This window comes from Salvia splendens, chromosome 9 (genome assembly GCF_004379255.2).
Source record: "Salvia splendens isolate huo1 chromosome 9, SspV2, whole genome shotgun sequence".
NCBI classification, from domain to species: domain Eukaryota; kingdom Viridiplantae; phylum Streptophyta; class Magnoliopsida; order Lamiales; family Lamiaceae; genus Salvia; species Salvia splendens.
This window is the reverse complement of record NC_056040.1, coordinates 3,821,122-3,839,881: the sequence shown is the minus strand read 5'-3', so window position 1 is coordinate 3,839,881 and position 18,760 is coordinate 3,821,122. Positions and strand designations below refer to the sequence as shown.

At 37.2% G+C, this 18,760-nt stretch overlaps 4 protein-coding genes across 6 annotated transcripts; 1 reads left to right on the top strand and 3 right to left on the bottom strand.

Moving 5' to 3' along the window:
* Positions 1-1,155: 1,155 nt before the first annotated feature.
* On the bottom strand, positions 1,156-4,410 carry LOC121749552 (ribulose-phosphate 3-epimerase, chloroplastic-like). Its single transcript, XM_042144117.1, has 10 exons — positions 3,987-4,410; positions 3,524-3,638; positions 3,288-3,428; positions 3,091-3,204; positions 2,698-2,776; positions 2,192-2,301; positions 2,043-2,099; positions 1,684-1,753; positions 1,497-1,595; positions 1,156-1,384 (listed from the first exon to the last, which is right to left on the bottom strand). The coding sequence occupies exons 1-9, from the start codon at positions 4,097-4,099 to the stop codon at positions 1,546-1,548; spliced, it is 849 nt and encodes a 282-aa protein (XP_042000051.1). The 5' UTR covers positions 4,100-4,410; the 3' UTR covers positions 1,156-1,384; positions 1,497-1,545.
* Positions 4,411-8,485: 4,075 nt separating this feature from the next.
* LOC121747023 (galactoside 2-alpha-L-fucosyltransferase-like) lies at positions 8,486-9,883 on the top strand. The gene has a single exon (XM_042141003.1). The coding sequence runs from the start codon at positions 9,122-9,124 to the stop codon at positions 9,881-9,883; it is 762 nt and encodes a 253-aa protein (XP_041996937.1). The 5' UTR covers positions 8,486-9,121.
* A 57-nt stretch (positions 9,884-9,940) lies between these two features.
* Positions 9,941-11,639, bottom strand: LOC121747024 (peptidyl-prolyl cis-trans isomerase NIMA-interacting 4-like). 2 transcript variants are annotated; one of them, XM_042141005.1, is made up of 5 exons: positions 11,563-11,639; positions 10,910-11,041; positions 10,702-10,811; positions 10,298-10,440; positions 9,941-10,191 (listed from the first exon to the last, which is right to left on the bottom strand). In XM_042141005.1, the coding sequence occupies exons 2-5, from the start codon at positions 11,037-11,039 to the stop codon at positions 10,149-10,151; spliced, it is 426 nt and encodes a 141-aa protein (XP_041996939.1). In that variant the 5' UTR covers positions 11,040-11,041; positions 11,563-11,639; the 3' UTR covers positions 9,941-10,148. The 2 variants fall into 2 exon arrangements, with proteins under 2 accessions (XP_041996939.1, XP_041996938.1); XM_042141004.1 differs by lacking the exon at positions 11,563-11,639 and adding an exon at positions 11,418-11,544.
* An 818-nt stretch (positions 11,640-12,457) lies between these two features.
* Positions 12,458-17,982, bottom strand: LOC121748328. 2 transcript variants are annotated; one of them, XM_042142617.1, is made up of 20 exons: positions 17,725-17,982; positions 17,565-17,634; positions 17,030-17,072; positions 16,815-16,892; positions 16,556-16,640; positions 16,326-16,408; positions 15,878-15,935; positions 15,670-15,780; positions 15,330-15,387; positions 15,158-15,254; positions 14,768-14,803; positions 14,549-14,685; positions 14,411-14,481; positions 14,277-14,330; positions 14,040-14,182; positions 13,812-13,946; positions 13,447-13,677; positions 13,300-13,359; positions 12,951-13,225; positions 12,458-12,850 (listed from the first exon to the last, which is right to left on the bottom strand). In XM_042142617.1, the coding sequence occupies exons 1-20, from the start codon at positions 17,873-17,875 to the stop codon at positions 12,805-12,807; spliced, it is 2,022 nt and encodes a 673-aa protein (XP_041998551.1). In that variant the 5' UTR covers positions 17,876-17,982; the 3' UTR covers positions 12,458-12,804. The 2 variants fall into 2 exon arrangements, with proteins under 2 accessions (XP_041998551.1, XP_041998549.1); XM_042142615.1 differs by having other exon boundaries at positions 12,956-13,225.
* Between the last annotated feature and the right edge of the window lie 778 nt (positions 17,983-18,760).

Here is an 18,760-nt window from a genome sequence, read left to right as displayed (position 1 = left end):
ATGAAATTATCTTATGCATAATATTAAATTTCAAATTTACATGTTTAATTTTTTTTTCTATTTTATTATGCGCTCGAGATGCTGTGAATTAATAAATCAATTATGTAGATTTTAAATATAAAGTAATTATAATGATTAAATATGTTTTTTATTCTGACATCAAAGTTTATTTTGAATATGTTATAAGACAGTCGGAAAAAGATTTTCACAATTAATTTAGAAGAAAAATTGATAGTACAAAATTTTAACTTTTTAAAAGTTTCCATAATTATCAAAATCAAAACTACTGTAATATGGAAAAAATTGAATTTGACATGACTATAATAAAAAATTGTGATTTTAATACTCCCTCCATCCCAAAATAAACGATTCACAATTCTTTTTTGGACGTCCCAATATAAGTGAATCATTTTCTATTTTAGCATTCTCTCTTACTTTTTATCTCTGCTTTATTAACTCTCTTACTTTATCTACTTTCCACTTTATTAATAAAATCTCATTTTTTTAATCTTATGCTGAATAGTTTTGGCTCACTTATCTTGGGATAGAGGGGAGAATTATTATGCCTTATAAATCTATCTATACTATCGTTTTTGCTTATATAGGGAGTACAGTGTATTTTTCAGGTACTGTGTTTTTTCTTGAAAATTGTGTGTGAGTTGACGGATTTGATACGTGCAGATTTTGTGTTTTTAATATACTACTATCACTTTTATATTTTCTGTCCTAAATTTCATTTCAGCTCATATCTTTTTTAAGTATTTATTTATTTCACTGTTTTTTATTTCATTTTATCACTCCCTCAGTCCCAACTAAATTGAGATAAATTTTTTTGTACATGAGGATTAAGAAATTAGGTTAAAAAGTAGGAGAGAGGAATAAAGTAGGAAAGATAAAGAGAGAGTAAAGCAAATGGTGAAATAAAATAAGTGTAAAAAAGAAAATGGCTCAACTTAGTTGAAACATCCAAAAAGGAATACGACTCAACTTAGTTGGGACGGAGGAAATATATTGGAGTACATCATAATTAAATTAAATTTATGATTTAATAAAAATCCTAAATTGCATTTTATTGAAAGCCAACAAACATGCTTGTAGAAAACACCAAGTGCATGATGTACTATGTTTTAGCAATCTGAACTAAGACAAGCTTGATGGATAACAATGAGCTCATTTTTTTTATAATATCAATGGTGTAATGTACATTTTGTAAGGACAAAGCAACAAGTGTTAGGACAGAGTAGCTGTTGTAGAATGTATTTCTACAATTCAAAATCATATGAGAAACTTCATTCAAATTATACTACAAACACTACTCCCATGATACTTCTAAGTCACCCATCTTGTTGTAATTATTTTGTCGTCGTCTGGTTCTGCTTCTCGTCTGCAAACAAATAAAAGTATAAGCGATTAACAAGTGTAGTTCTGAGATGATTAGATCGAATAAGAACACAAGATTGAGATATTTCGAAGCAAAAAACATAACAAGATCGTACCTTGAAATAGAGAGTATGAAATCTTAAACCCGAATCCAGAATGGAAAGTTTATACTGCAACTGCTACAGGCCTTTTGCTGGTTTTGATCCCTTTAATAGCTGAAGTGCAGACACAAAAATTAAATTTAGATTTATCACCAAGTACCGAATTTTCAATAAACATCGGATGAAGCAGCTGTATCCTTGCCTTCAGCATAATCAGGAGCTCCAAACACAGCTGAGCCAGCAACCAACGCATTGGCTCCAGCCTCAATTACCTGTCCCAACATAAAACCCTTTACGATAGTCTATCACGGATCAACAAGGTCACGGGGAGAAGCAAGGCAATACTGAAAATCTTCAATCTTCAAACATATCTAGCCTTAATCTATAGGAGAAGATCAGGATCATATGCCTTCTAATCGATCCTCCTCAAAGATGAGGATGAAGCGAGGATGTGTATGGAAGTTCGGATTCTAATATGATGGTTTTGAGAACGAAAGTCTCACAGAATTCGTCCTAATCTTTAGTAGTAATTGATAAAGAGTAGAGAGACAGTGTTGTGACCTTGTAAGCATTTTTTGGACCGACTCCACCATCTACCTCAATCCACGGGTTCACTCCCTGTAACGAAATGTTTTAAAAGATTAAGGGAAATCTACAAGCATTGCATGCAAGAAAGCAAGGGAGGAAGTAAACGGCCATATTCATGCTACCTTCTCAGCGCACAATTTTCTCAAGTCAGATATTTTCTTTACTTGGCTCTCTATGAAGCTTTGCCCACCAAACCCGGGATTTACAGACATGATCAGTACTAAATCAATCACTGTGGATAAGAAAAAAAGAGAATGCATTAATTCACTCAACCGAGCACACTGCTGGAGACAGCAGCTCAACTGCTCAAGTATGAGAACCCTACCATCTACTCAGATTCAAAATTCAATTAATTTGTGTTAAATTCACATCTCCCAGCCTTTAGCCACACAAAAATAGAGGGAAAGTGAAATTGTTTTCGTAAAAATAACGTGACTTTTAAGAATTAAGAATGTAACCATTAAGCACTGTTCAAAGTTCAAATTACTGTTATGGCTCTTTATTGAGTTAGCTCTAATCCGGTGGTCGTTTAAGCTACTATTATGGCAAGTTATGGCTCTTTATTGACATTATCCTCTTTGCAACTTACCATAATAGATTCTCAATTTAAGGACACACTGAATCTTACCATCAAGAACATACTCTATGGTACTCAATGGAGTTCCAGGGTTCAGGACAACTCCGGCTTTAGCACCCAAGCTCTTAATCTGAAAAAAAAAAACCAAGTGAGTGAGTATCATTAGTTCATCTGAAATTTAATCTACATGTTATAAATAGAAGTGTACAAGCTTCATTAACATGACAGATAAAACAACTCTCTATTGAACATGCTTCACTCGAATTTCCCAATAACGTCTTAGTTACTCTGTAGAGTCTATAGGTCATTTCCGAAGAATGAACTGAAATACCAGAGGCTTAACGTACTTCAAATATTTGATATTCAGTGTTATAGTGCTAATGTTGAAGCAAGTAAAACGATTGCACAACATACTTAAAATGAGAACAATAGTTCAAATCTTACTTGATTCACTGTACGATGCAAATGAATGGTTGAAGCTAGTTCGCAATGAACACTAACTATGTCGGCTCCAGCCTTGATGAAGTCTGGGACTCGTTGCTCAGGCTCCACAATCATCTGCCATGCTTTGATGATGTTAAGAAAAGGTTGATTCAAGGCATTTCTTAGTTTAAGGACAACAAACTCAAGTATCGGATTACCAAATGCACATCCAAGGGGAGATCAGTGACAGGGCGCAGAGCATCTACTACGAGGGGGCCAATTGTAATATTTGGCACAAACCGTCCGTCCATCACATCAACGTGAATCCAATCGCAACCTGCCACCTCCACTGCTTTCACCTAGTGGTGTGTTAAAAGAGTGAGGAAGCAGTACCTCTGTATAAAGAGCCAAATTGAGGCTTAAATTGTTTGTAACAGATGCCATTTGAATATACCTGCTCTCCTAATTTGGCAAAATTAGCCGAAAGAATCGATGGAGACACGATTATGTCGCTTTTGGAGAACTTATCAACCCGAGCAGTTGCCTTAACTACAGCCCTAGATCTTCTCCTGCATCAAAATGTAAGAAATGTAAGAAGGCACCTAAACATTTCAAGCCCAATAGCTCAGAACTAGTTGAATTTCTCAACAGAAAAGATAAAATGTCACAGAAGCATATTCACAAACAGCCATGAGGCAAAATTCCAGTTATGCTAATCCCAAAATTCCAGTTATGCTAATCCCAAAATTCCAGTTAATCAAGAAATCATTTTTATTAATTTTCAAAACCCATGAGGCAAAATAGCCACATTAATCATCGATCCGGTGGAAACATCGGAGAGCAAGTCAATGCCTAGTTGTAAAAATTCAAGAAAGTTGACCAATAAACAATCAAAAGGGGGTGCATCAGAATAATACCTTGTAGAAATGAGAGAAGTGGGGGTTGCAAGAGAGAGCTTTTGACCTTTAATCCCGCCGGAAACTGACTGAATTAAAGCTGAAGGGCCCAAAGAAGCAGCTGCTGATGCCATATTCTTTAGCACTAAATCTTGTTTCTTTCTTTGAAGATTGTTCCTTTTCAGGCAATCGATGGGAATTCTTGAAACTGGAATTAGGGGAAAACGGTTGCTTTTTCCCTCCTTCCTTTGGGTTTAGGAGAAATTAAGCAGAATTGGAATAGAATGGGGTTGTTGAGGGAGGAGATATAGGGGTGATACGTGGCGTGATGGTGGGGATTGTGTTATCTCCAATGGTTGGCCTTGCCCATTCTTGGCTGCTGCCTCGGTGTTCTGATTTGGTTTTGGATTGTAGAAAGCGAGGGATAAAGCACCTCGGGATCATTCCATCCCAGATTCATGATTTTTATTTTTTCTATTTATACGAGACATTTTTTCATATGCGATTTAACAAAATTGTGTACATAGAGTTTTGAATGAAAATAATGAAATGGAGAAGAGAATGTGTTTAATGCGTTAATAGATATAATAAAATAGAAAAAAGAATAAAGTGTAAAATAAATGAGATTATATGTTTTATTTTAATCTATAAAGAAAAATGATTCAACTAAAATACATAATCTTACTTATTTTATTCTTTCTTACTTATACTTTCCTACTATTTTAGCAATATAGCTATGTAGCAATAATGACGACATGCCGAGTTTCTAGTTTTAATGAATTAATCTTGACTTCTCATTTCCATATATTAGAATTGGGAAACATTTGTATGTCACATAACCGCATAAACTAAGATAATAAGCGAGTTATTAGAATAATTTATATTGATAAAATAAGCAAGTTATTAGTCTATGGATCAAATTCTTTCTCATAAATAAGCCCATTTACAACTTCGTGTGTATCATGGCCTAACCGAATAAATTGTCTAGGTTGTAACCGGCCAATGCTTATGGGCTTAAACAATTTATATTGATACAATTTGCATTTATTCGGATTGCATATATGTTTTGTTTTACCCGAAAATTAAAATATATTAACATTTGACATTTGGTCTCGGTTTAAAAATACTTTCTTCGTCCCGTCCCATAAAATTATAAGTATTTCCATTTGTGAAAAAGTTATTCCAACTTATTACTCACGTACAATCAATTTAGTAACCACTTAGGTCCACCTAAAAATAACATTTCTTACAGTGAATATGAATGCCCAAACTGTGAAGAAAACAATTGAGATAGTGTTCACAGAGGGGGGAGGATCCCCTGCTGTGGGAAAAACACAGCACCAAATGCTGTGGAATTAAACGACGTAGTTTTCCAATAAATCACATCAATTTCTGTAGCTTATAATCACAGCAACAATGTTGTAATCAATGTGATTTTATTACTATTATTAATCCCTTTCCTCTCGTTTCCTTTCCTTTTAGAATAGGGTAACAATGAAAGTGTTGTAATCAATTCTAACAATGTTGTATATATTTTAGCAGTAAAAAAGGCTAAAAAGGGATGTTACATTGTATAATAGGAAAGGATTGAGTACTCTCATACATCGTCAAAATAAATCTGATGTTGTATATATTTTAGAATAGGGTAACAATGAAAGTGTTAGATAAAAACAACCTACAAATTTAAACGACAAGCTATAAACTGGAGTCTTTTTTATAGAAGACCCAATTATAAATTTAATTGTTTGAACCTGCACTCAAGCAAAATGTCGAATTGTTTACTCCTATTTCTTGTACACTATACACTAGTCTATGTAGTTAACAGTTACTCCCTCCTCCGTCCACCATTAGGAGTCTCATTTATGGAAGACGCGAGTTTTAGGAAATGTTAAGAAAAGTGGGTGGAAAAAAGTTAGTGGAATAGGGGTCTCACTCATATATACTCTAGTTTTAAATGAAATGACTGAGGGGATCAGCTAAAGCATTTCTTAAGAGATTTGCTGCTACACCAATAATAAATTGACATGTGTATACTCTTTGAAAAAATAAACAATAAATTAAATCCTATGTGGCATCTCTTTCTCTTCTCACTCACACACTCTGCTGAATTCAACATTCATTTCATCTTCCCCACAACTCTCCACCTTTAGAACATCATATTGCCGCCGATAAAAAGCCAAAGCACCACCTCAGCCTCTCTCTCACCCCCCTTCCAAACTAACATTTTCCCGTACTTCTCCGCGCCGATAACCTCCTCCAGCCCACCACCACCTCTCGAATCACCTACAATTCGTCTCGCCGATTCAATCTCCACCAAATAGCAGCCGCACTCTCCACTGCCGCTTGAACTGGTTGCTCAGATTCTTCTTCCGGCACCCTTCATCACACCGGGAATCCCCGTGCAATCCTCCATCCGTCTGTTGTCCTCGGAGAGGCTCGCCCTCGCCGCCGCCACCAACGACGACTTCCTCCTCGATCTATCATAACCCTTAAGTTTCGGTCTGCTCTCGAGAAGTTGGATGCTTGGACTGCAACTTGCCTCCCGGCCGCTGGTGCACCACCGGCTCAGCTGGAGTTTTAGAGAGATTTGTGGGGAAGATGCCAAAATGAAGTTCAATCCGGCAATAGTTTGTGAGGAAGATGCATAGGGAGTTGTAGGGGAAGATGAAATGAATGTTGAATTCAGAAGAGTGTGTGAGTGAGAGGAGGAAGAGATGCTACATAGGATTTAATTTATTTTACATTTTTTCAAAGAGTATATACATGTCAATTTATTATTGGTGTATCAGCAAATGTCTTAAGAAACGTCTCAGCTGATCCCCTCCGAATGAAATGTGAGTGGAATGGGTTAGTGGAAGGTGTGACCCTATTATGCTTTATGGTAAAAGTGAACCGGGACTCCTATTCACGAACAGACTAAAATGAAAAAAAGAGACTCCTATTCGCAGACGGAGGGATTACTCTATATATATATATATATATATATAGTATATGACTATGAGATCTGATAGAAGAATAAAAGATTCATATTGTAATTTGGCACAAGTATTAAATACCACCATATGCGCTGACATCCCAATATGGAAACATGTAACATCACAAAATTCGGTTCAAATTTAATAATAATATTTTATGTGTATATGATATGTGCCGTGCCATACTATACCCTATTTTAATAAAATTCTAAACATTATCACTTTCTATGTTTTTAACTTTTCTTCCTATAAAATATCTTATTTTACAGCCAAAAATATGGACTTTAGCATATCAATTCACTATTATAAGTTGTGACTTGTAGTCTCGGTCAAATAAAGACTAAAATGAAAAAAACATTGAACTGCCGGTTTTTTGAACTGGAACCGGAACCGCCTAGAACCTTGGCGGGCCGGTTCAGGTTCAATGAAATTTTGAACCGGAACCGGCGGCTTTTGAACTGTGTGCATGCCTACTCCACCGTATCAATAAAAAACAAATACCACACGACGTGCGATCTACGACGTATGTCGGAACGGGATTTGAGGAAAAATCCTTCAAAATGAGGGAATAATGTGAACATGAGTGTTCAACATCAAGTATGGTGCCAACGTCAAGAGTCGTGGGCCGATTGGGATCTAAGGAAGAATGAAGGGTGCGAGGCGAGGGCGAGGGTCGCATGGAGTTAGGATGCAAAAATTAATTTCCAAAAGCTCTTTTAAAACCACCGTTGTCTTCATCTTCGAAAGAGCTTTGTGTGAGTATCTTGCACATCTCAATCGGAGCCCGGTATAACGTTAAGACAGTTTTATGAAGACTGCGTAGAGCAGTGGCAAACCAACGACTCATCGGGTTCAATTTGAGGGGAGAATGTTCTCAGCGACTCGCTGGCTAATCTTGACGAGATTTTGAGCCTTCTCACATTCGTTGTGTTTTACTTCCTTGTTGTATAAATATCCGGCTAAGGTTCCTCCTTTTGAGATTTTGAACATCGTAGTGGAACATATTTTTCTCATTTTGAGGGTTCTTTCTTCATTTCTTGAAGAATTATAAAAAATCCACTTGTAGTTTCATTCAATCTTTTGCCGGGCTAAGATTAACGTTAAAGTATGCTTTACTAGCTCATGTGTTTGCTTAGTGTTAAGTTCTTCATTGTAATCCTTTAAATTGTTTTATTTCTTGTTGATTTTAGTTATAGGTTATTTCAATATTGCAAGGACTAGTCTTGGACACTTATGTTTCTTAAATATACTCTCTCTATTTATTGTATGGTGTCATTTGTCACAACGTAATTTTAAAATTCACAATATTTCTTATAGTAAATAGTAGTATGAATTTTTCAATTAATTTATATTAATAAAACTAATGTATATATATATATAGTTGCACACAGGGACAAACTCGCTAGGCCAGCCCGTCGGGTTTGGGATGCAAGATCCGAAAATGAGTTTCCTCGATTTCTGACCTTAGTATATGGTGCATGTTGTAGAAACAAAAAAAATATAGAAATAGAGACATAAAAGAAACTAGAGAAAGCAAGATGTTATAAGAGAAATTATTATATGAACGAATTATGAATTACAAACTACAAGATGTAACGTATGCATGGCTGCGTGTGTAGAAGATAAAAGAGACTTGGAAACAATGTGTTATTAATAATAAAGGTATGAATGAAAAATGCTAGCAAGTTGCTGAAATCTCTCACCTCTTTGCTGTTGATTCGAATTTTTTTCCCCATAACAGTTGGACTCAGTGCTGGATATTTTCAAATTTTTAAGCACGCACAACACAAGCACTAACGTGTTGATATAAATCTTACCCCTCAATAAAGTTGTATCTTTGTTGTGGAATCCTGTATCATCTTTCAGTGTATACTGTTCTTGTTTTGGTTATGGTGTGACACTACTTTGAGATAGTGAAAATGTTGATGTTGAGAAAGTAATGGTGAACTTGGTGGATTTGACCAACTATTGCATTGAAATTTGCTCTGTTTTGCAAGAGTTGAGGTATATTGCTGTTGTAACTTTTAGTTGCTCTTTTTTGGCAGCCATACTAGAGGAAAGCAGTCATGCTCAGCCTATTGAGGTGCCTAAGGATAAGCTGCTCGGCGACCTTCTCCCAACCGGATTTGACGAAAGGTCTTCCCAGAGTCGGATAACTACTTTGTTCCATTCCTTTTCCTGATGCCCTCGTTTCGGCAGGAGCTCCACAGTCTCTTCCCAGAAAAGGAGACTGTGTTCCACTTTTTAGGGCGTTATCTCTTCCACCCGACTAATGCAGTTTGGGGGCTTATAAGCCGATACTATGAAGCTTATCTGTCGAAGGCGGATGTTACAGTAGGAATCCAAATAAGGTCATTTGATGCTACACCTGATCCAGTCATAGTGGATCAGATTCTGTCTTGCACAACGAGGGAGAACGTACTCCTGGAGATGAGCCAGCAGGAAGGAGGCGCCAACTCATCCATTAAGCAGAAGAAGAAGGTATCCGTGCTGATCACATCTCTGAGCTCTGGCTACTTCGAACAAATAAGAGACCTGTACTGGGAGAATCCAACCACGACTGGGGAGGTGGTTGCAGTGTTCCAACCGAGTAATGAAAGGTATCAGCAGTCGGAGAAGCAGAACCACAACCGGAAGGCATGGACAGAGATTTACCTGCTGAGCCTAACCGACAAACTGGTGACGAGTTCTTCGTCGACATTTGGTTATGTAGCTCAAGGGCTTCGAGGGGTAAGGCCGTGGATACTGTCTGAGACTGAGAACCAAACAGCACCAGATCCACCATGTAGACGAGTCATGTCGATGGAGCCATGCTTCCATTCTCCCGCATTCTTCAACTGCAAAACGAAGAGAGGAATCGATCCAGGCGCTGTTGTGCCTCATGTTAGGCATTGTGAAGATAGGAGCTGGGGTTTGAAGCTATTTCAAAATCACAGTAAATAAAATTATTTCTTTCATTCTTGAGAAACTAGACACTTTTGTAAACTGCTTGACTTGATCTTGCACACAAACCAAAAAGACAATTTATTTAATCATGGTAAATGTTTTTGCCCAAAAAAGGCAAAACTCAAAAACCAAAAGAGCGTTTATATAATGATCCACAGTTTTCCATAAAGTGAACAAATTGTACTTGGCAGAAATAACTGCAGTTCACTAGTTTCTGCCTAAAAGCTATAGTTTAATGATCAGCATATGATTCAGCTGCATCTCAGTTTTTCCTCCCTTCAGCCAAGATAATGTGGTAGCCATGGCTGAATTTGCGAAAATTGAAACGAATTAGTACGTGCAATTAACGATTATAGAGTAGAGATCGGGGGGATTTCAGTATAACGAAATATGCTATGAAGGAAAACCCACGTTGATTTAAATGGCGCACTGGTCACCCCTACAGGTGTGTTAAACGCCACCTCCTGAAACGGACCAGCCATCTTACCACGTGGGAACCATCCTAGATCCCCACCTTTCTTCCCCGATGGGCATTCCGAATATTCTGCAGCTATCTGAAGAAGAGAGATAAAGAAACAAGGTTGTAAATGTGAGCTTCGCCTCAGTCTCTCATGCTAACAAATCACCTCATCGATTTAGTATTTCAGTTCTTTCTAAAGATAAGAAGAAACCAATCAAGATTCAAAGTCTAAAGTTTAATGCTTGATTATCAACAAAAAGCATATCTTGCTCCTAAGACACTTGCAAATGAAAGTTTACAATCATGCAACTGTTCCTAACCATTGAAAACAAGACATAACATCAGAAATCAATACCTTAGCAAACTCAGCGGGTGGAACTTTGTCTCCGTTACTGAGCCAGCCATCCTGTAGCTTCTTATAGGCTTCATTGATCTTTCCTTGCTTCTCACACAAGACATGTCTAGCTAATAAAAGGTAACAACAGATGCCAAGAAATAATCATTAACACACAATAAATCTAACAAACTACACTACTAAAGTTATAGTTGGGGTAAGGAGGAACCTTTAACATATGTGCAAGTTCCTAAACCATCCGATTTCCCTCCTTTTGCTTTGCCCTTTGATCCAGCATCGTCACTGCCCCCGGCTGCTTTTGCCTTGCCTTTACCTGCTGACTTGGAATCCTTCCCCATCACTGCACACATGCATACAAGGCACGACAAGAGGCCCAAAAAAATACGACAGATTAAACTAAGGATACACCAAATCCACACCCCTTTTGATTGAAGGATAGCATAATTGACAATTTTCTCTCATTATTTCATATGCAGACTTCATCAATTCATCGAGTACTAATCCAATCTCATATAATATAAGAGATCATGCAGCTAATGAACTAAAACACTGAATGTCAGCATCTGAATACATAGAATCCCCAAACGAAAAAAAAATAAATTAAAACAGGAATACTGAACCATCTTATCCCCCATCCAAAACCTCATCATAAAAACATAATGAAACTCGATTGAGGCAAAAATAATTCTACAGCAAACGAATTCCAGCCATCTCACCCACTGAAAATAAATTCCACACGGAAAGAAAAATCTTTCTTCGCCGAGCTAAATCAGAAGAAGTATGCGCAGTGGATTAAGCAATCACGAGTATTAACGGGAAAAAATCAACAATAAATGCAAATTGAGAAGCATAGAATCGTACCTCGGAAGTGAATATTTTAGAGTAGCGGAGAGATGAAGCAGAAAAATATCCATTTCTTCTCCAAGTAGTGGATTTAGTATCCCTTTTCGAGACTGATTTGACGACTTTACCCCTTCATAGGTAAAACCCTTGACCGTACTTGGACATCAAATTATTTGATTATTTGCAATGTTAATTAATTGTGTTATTCTCAAATTTAACCTATTAAATAATACTTTATCAGTGCATTAAAAATAGTCTTATCGGGTGGACCGTATGAATTTTAATACACAATTAATAAAATAAAAAAAGCAAGAGATGATGGGTAAAGTAGAAGAGAAAAAAGAAAAAATATAGATAAAATAGAAGAGAAATAGATAAAAAGGTGAGTGTTGTAATAAATTGAGAATAACTTTCCATTTTTTAGTATAATAATATTACTAATTTTAGTGAGAGAACAAAAATGAAAAAAAATGAGACTATTTCATGGAATTTGAGGTGTGAAATTAGAATTGTAGTCTTCAATTTCAAATCCAGTGTTTAGTAAAAAAAATGCATGTTCTTATAGAACAGATTAAAAAAAGAAAGAGTACACACTCTTGGGGTATAGTGAATATTTGGATAAGGAATTGAATTAAAATAAAAAATATTTTACAATTTGAATTTCATATATAAAGTATAAAATTGAAATTCCAAATTCTTATAATTAGATACCTTCATTGCATATATCCATAACACACGCATACACAAAATACATACACTACACATATTGCACACACTATACACAAAATACTCGTACATATACAAACACACATTATATGTGTAATGTGTATTATGTGTGTATACACAAATTCTTCAAATTTAATTTATACTATCAATTTGTACTAATTTCATGTATCAAATGGACCGTAGAGAATTTCAAAACGCTGAAATACTGATATAAAAAATTATTGTAAATAAAGGATTCATGCAAAATATAGTAGATCAAAACACATTTCTATAGTTCAAATGATTTGACAAATAACATCAACCTATGCTACACCTCAAAATCTAACGTTGCAAGAAAATAGAAAAACAAAAAAAGTGAGGCAAATTAGCGTGTTCCTGAAGAGCGTTTCTTGTGTAAATATGCATGAAAGGCGATTCTTGAATCCTACTATTCGGAATCAGAGTCAGAGAACGCCACTTGCTCTGCATTTTTGGGATCAAAATCAGTGATGGAGGGAGGGATAAGCTGGTTTGACACACTTCCTCTTTTACCCCTCATTCGCCTTCGTTTCTCCTCTTCCTGCCTTCGTATCTCCTCCTCCTGCAACCAGTTCGAGCAGCCAACACAAGATTATGTGTACGCGTTAGTCTTTTATTAAACGCTACGAAATTCTAAATAAGAGCCTGTAGGTAGAACTTACCCGACCTTTGTTTGATCGGACTCGCTTTGGCTGTTGTTGGATTGAGTTTGAGTTTGAGCTGATCGGTTTTTATTCAGCCAAATGTAGCCGGACGACATCAAAGCTAGCAGAAGCAGAGATGGTCCGATCCTTGGATCACCGAGGTGATCAGTGAAACGGGATTTGAAGCTGCTGGCCAAGTGTTTGATGTTGCCTCCTGAAGGGGCGAGCCTTTTGGTGTTCTGCGCCCAGCTCTGATCGGCCTCCTCGGGAACAAGGTCCGGAGCTTTTGTTCTCTGCAGAAACACAAGCACATTTGAGCAACACAAATTCGACCTCATCCTTTCACGTGAGGGAGGAATCAACTTACAAAAGGAGGGATCTCTCTGGAGTCGCCATCAGAAATTATTCGAGAAATCCAGCTTATGATCTGAGGCCAAGTAAATTTGAGGATAGTAACATAGGCATTGTTTACTAATCATGTGAATTAAGCTTAGACTTCGAAAGAGATTCAAACCTCGGATGTTTCGCTTGAGCCATTGTACTTGGCAACCAGTGTCGACACCGGATCAGACTCAGTCTGATACCAAGAATGCAAGACGTGCTCCTGTTTCTTCGCGTCTAGCTTCTCATCCCTAGGGAACCTCTCGTAACGAACTATAAACAAACGAGCTGCATCCACCATACTGCGTCTAGGCCCACACGTCTCAAAGCTATCTTCTGAATGGAGATTGAAGAAACAATATTTCTGCAAGAAAATATCACCTTCCTCAAAATTACAGCATGTGATGCAAAAAAAAGCGCTACCGTGTAATTACTAAACTACAAAATCATCCCCGAATACAAAACGATCAAAGTGAAAAGAGAAGGATCGAGGCTCACGTTCTGGGCCTCCCCATCTAGCCAGGCAAATGTTAGTCGCTTTTGTTCAAGTGCTGACGCAGCTGGAGCAGATGCGGGTTCTTGATCAACTGTGCCTCTCGTTTCCTTAAGTTTATCTAGCACTTTGCGCATGATCTGTACAAAAATGTCAGTTACTTCACTTTACGCCATAGTCTACCGATGATGGAAAAGGGAAGAAAATACTCAATTACTATAAATTATCCTCACTTGGCGCATTTTACTGAGTTCTGGGCTCGGCCTTCCAGCAACAAGGGCACAATACCATATCTTGGCATCTTTTCCGGCTCGTGAATGGCCATTGACATCGCAACCTAACTCCATCGAGGTCAGGCTTCTCAACTGGGGAAGTACTGCAAGCAAGCAACACAAGGTTCAGAAACTTGCCTACTGTGACTGATTACATTGCTATAGAAAGAATCTCGATTAAAGAAACGAAACATGTACCGTGATATTTGTTTTTCTCCATGAGATCTATAAACGTCGAACTGTTGACATATCCTGAAAATTATAGATCTTTTAAATTAAATTTGAACAGAATTGTCCAACTCAACAAGGATGGAAGACGAGCTGGAACATACCTTCATGCACCACAGGTTCGACTCCTGGATCTTTCACAAATACTATTGTGGGGGCGGACTCCACACCAAACCTGTTGCCGAGAAATATGAAACAACTACAAATATATCCACAGGAGAAGGAGAAAACAGTATACATACATATTCCACCAGAAAGCGGATTCCTCTTGTCTCCACATAGCAAAGGCGAAGGTGGCATATGGTGAGTAAGTTCTGGTAGCCTGGCGAATGAATGGAGTAGCACGCTCACCCGTTTTTGAGATGAGAATCACCTTAACCTACATGGAAAAAGCCCTCATGCGAATTAACCTGTGTCCATAAAATAATGTAATGTTCCAAAAATAAGTGACTTGAAAATACCTGATGAGGTTTACTCTTAACCAGAAAATTTTGCACCTGACAAAATTAAAATTCATATTAAATGTGATTATCAGAAGGGGGATCTAAACGACATTATCTTGTAATGATAGCTTGAAATACAATGCAGACGTTTTGCCCAAGATTTGAAAAAAGTTGGTGGAAACAGAAATCAAAATCTTGAAAACACAATTGAACAACATAGTGACAAAGGAAATGCCACATAACTAAAAAAAGATATGCAAACGTAGAAAGTATTGCACCACAATATGACCAATCAAATAACTTTCATAACTAAACAGAGAGAATCCAGATGGGGGTGAAAAACAAATTGAAAAAGGATTTCAAATTTACACTACTAATGTGGTGCATGTAAATCTGATGATGGATTACCAGTGACTCCTTTGAGTGATAAGGAATACGAGGTAAATTTAGGATGCTTGTAGCCAACCAATTTGTTACTGCATCAACAGAGAGCTCATCCTCATACCTAAGCAAGTATACTCATTAAGGCAACAGAGAGTCAAACGTTTGCAGAAAAAAATCATTTGAAGAGGACCAACACCTATAAAGACAGCTGGAACTTTTACACCCGGGTGGAAAACCCAAAATTGTAGGAAGTCCTGCACATTGTTGGACAAGAAATCAAAATATGAAGGGAGCTTTACTTTTCATGATTGAGTATTTTTATCCTCATTACTAAGATTTATAATCAAGTATAATGATTTAAGCTTCTTTCATGCCGAATGCCGATTGGAGGTTTCATACAAAGCCATACAAATATGATGTCATTATGGATATGCATAAGCGATGAATCTGTCCAAAAAGTTGATACTTCCTAATTCTATCTCAAATGTGCACATAATGAAACCTACAACAGTGATAAAGTGGTCAACTAGTCTTACCATTTCTAAAGAAAGGTTGACCATTGGACTTTTTTTCAGCTAGATATGCAGCAAGCTTAACATCACTAAGTTCAACCACTCCGGTATTTGCAACCCCATCCAGTAAACTAACTAAATTGTTCAAACAAAACAAAAAAAAGAGTGAGAAAGGAAAATAAAAAACATGCAGCTTAAAATAGAATAGAGGAATAGAACTAGGGAAACTTGCCAATTCGCTTCCAAGTAGCTGAAAACTCCAACGAGCGCTTGCTTCCGGTAGAAATTATCTGAACCAGATCAAATGATAGAGCACACAAATAATCTCAGTAGAAATTTTAGAATATCAGACATGCACAGATCTGCAAATAGAGATAAAAGTAATAGTTTAATACTAAAATTTCAACTAGTTATGAAGGGATGAATGGAGCCAGTGCTAGATGCAAGCGCAAACAAATATGGGAACCCACAGTCAGAATAAAGTAAAAAATAAATACATCAACATCCAGCTTCAAAATAGAAATTGGAGAAGGGAAAAAGTGCAATTAAAATAACAAGATATTGTGTGCCAGGATAAACAAATATACTTCTAATGTTGTTCTGGGAAGCTAACCATAAAATGTGTGAGTTGGAGATTGTGAAATTCAGAGAAATCTATTTGCGTTATATGCTAGTCATACCTGCAGGAGGAGTGGCTTATCATCTTCAAATATGGACGAGAAGTTCTCGGATTTGACGACCTCCAGATCTTGATAGACAGGATCTAAGATGATTAGCAGAAATATAAGAAAAAGGCATTTTTACTGGTATATAACATGCAATAGTATAAAAAGCAAGGTAAAACCATATATACTTTGAAAGTGAGATAAAGCAAGACAACAGATCATATAGTAAAAAGATTTCAACTAACCAAAGGAAGCGGCCTCAATAAGTGGAAGGTCAATTTCAGATAAATGTTTCCCAGAATAATGCTCCTTGACTTTGTCAACAACATCCTACAAATCGCAAAAAATGACATCTTATCAAACTGAGTATTCTGTAAAAATATGATAATGTAGTAGTATATATGAAGAATAGCTTAAACAGAAAGGGGAAGTTACAGTCTTTAGATATAACAATACACAACAAAGAAAACCCAATAATATGAAGAATAAAGAACGAAACCATACAATATATTCATCGATGCTAAATATGTCATAGTCTCTCTTCAACAACTGATTTGTTAGCAACTCATAAGCATATTGAACCTGCAAAACCAGCCACATTACAAAGCAATATCAACTGAATTCAATGTTTCAAAAGCTTCTTCACATTAAATGCATAAATTGAACTAAAGAAAATACGTCAATTAGACATAAACTAAAGCAACATTAATGCTGCATACCTTGATAAGATCGACTTCCGGAGGAACTGTTACACTTGAGTTCCTGAATTAATGATAAGGTAAGTTCAACTACATCATCAAATCATGCCGGGGATGATAATTTAACACAATGCCAGTTCAACTACAATACTCAATGATGTCATAATTTTACAACAAAACATAGTGTGAGAAACTTTCACATGTTTTATGTCCAACATTCATGATTACTTCAATTTACCTAAGACGCGTGATTACTTCTTATAATCAACAATGCCAAAAATATAATCTCTTCAACTTCATTATATGGGATATCTTGCTACATATAGACAAGTCAATTGTGCAAATTTTCTATGGATACATTTGTAAAGAACCACACAAACTGAACTTGCTTCCAACTGAAGCAACAGCAAGAAAGGCAACCGCACTAAGGGATGCATATTCAGGAAAATTCAAATCAAATAAAGGTGAAAAATGTGAACTTGTAATCAAATTTACCATATTCAGCAAAAATCAAATCAAATAAAAGTGAAAAATTTGAACATGCTATCAAATTTACCATCTAGAGGTGATCTTCTCGTAGGCCCGAGTGACTTCTTCGATGGAGCTATACTTGGGAATCCCCAAAACTGAAAATTCAAACAAAAAAAAGCAAATTGGAAAAAACCCAACAAAAATTAAACTTAGATAGGGCTGAATTAAAGGGTGTGGTGGCGTACCATCGTAGTGAGATGGGGGAAAACTGCGAGGCAAGACGACGAGCTGGAAGAAAACAGAGGTGGCGACGAGTAGAAGAGGGATATAATAGTGTTTGATGGAAGAAATTGTGGGTGGATTGTTGGGAAGGTTTTGCCGGCCTGGAGTTGCCATGAAAGCTAGATTCTTGATTGGAGACTGGAGAGTGAAGAGAGACTGTTTTTATAGTTGTTTGTAATAGAATATTTATGTACTAAAACCTCGATGGAGATGCCTACACATTGCAGAGAATCTTCGATTGAATTTATTGGTGCAAATTAGGGGCTGATTTATGAATAAGAGCGGCCGCAACCGTGCTCATGTCAACTAGCATGGTTGTGGGCCCGGCGCCACTATTCCTATCTACTCTTAGGCAAGAGCACAACACACTTGTGCTCTTCCGCAAGGACGAACACAATTCATTTTAAATAAAAACATTGCCATAACATTAAAATTCATTAAAAAAACCGAAATAATATTACAAATTACAAATCAAATAAAAAAGACATAATTAAAATCCTAAAAAATAAAAATTACATAATTAAAATACTAAAAATTAAAAATTACATAAGTAAAGCTAAAAATATCCTCGTAGAAGACTACTCATCCGGCGGCACTACCCCCAATTGTTTTTGGAGGCCCAATATCATGGCCTCGTGCGATCGAAGTTGCGAGGGGGTCATAGTTGACCTATCGGCCATATTGAGTTGGGCCAAAAGGGTCAACAACGAGTTGGTGGGGGTGGAGGTGGCGCATAGGGAACGGGAAAGGGAGCGGGGTCGGGAGCATCGCCGGATGGTATCGCGGCGCGACGGCAGTTGGCCGCCGCCTTCTTCCTTCCTTGCGGTCGGCGTTGGGAACCGCTCGGGGCGGCGTCGGGGCTACCCAAGTTAGCTCCGGCGAGTTGGCTAACCACGTCTTCGGAGCCAGAGTGGGATAGGGATACCAACCTTGACCGTTTGGAGGAGCCGCTAGAGGAGGATGTTACGCCTCCCCTATACTTCGGATGCGACCGCGTCT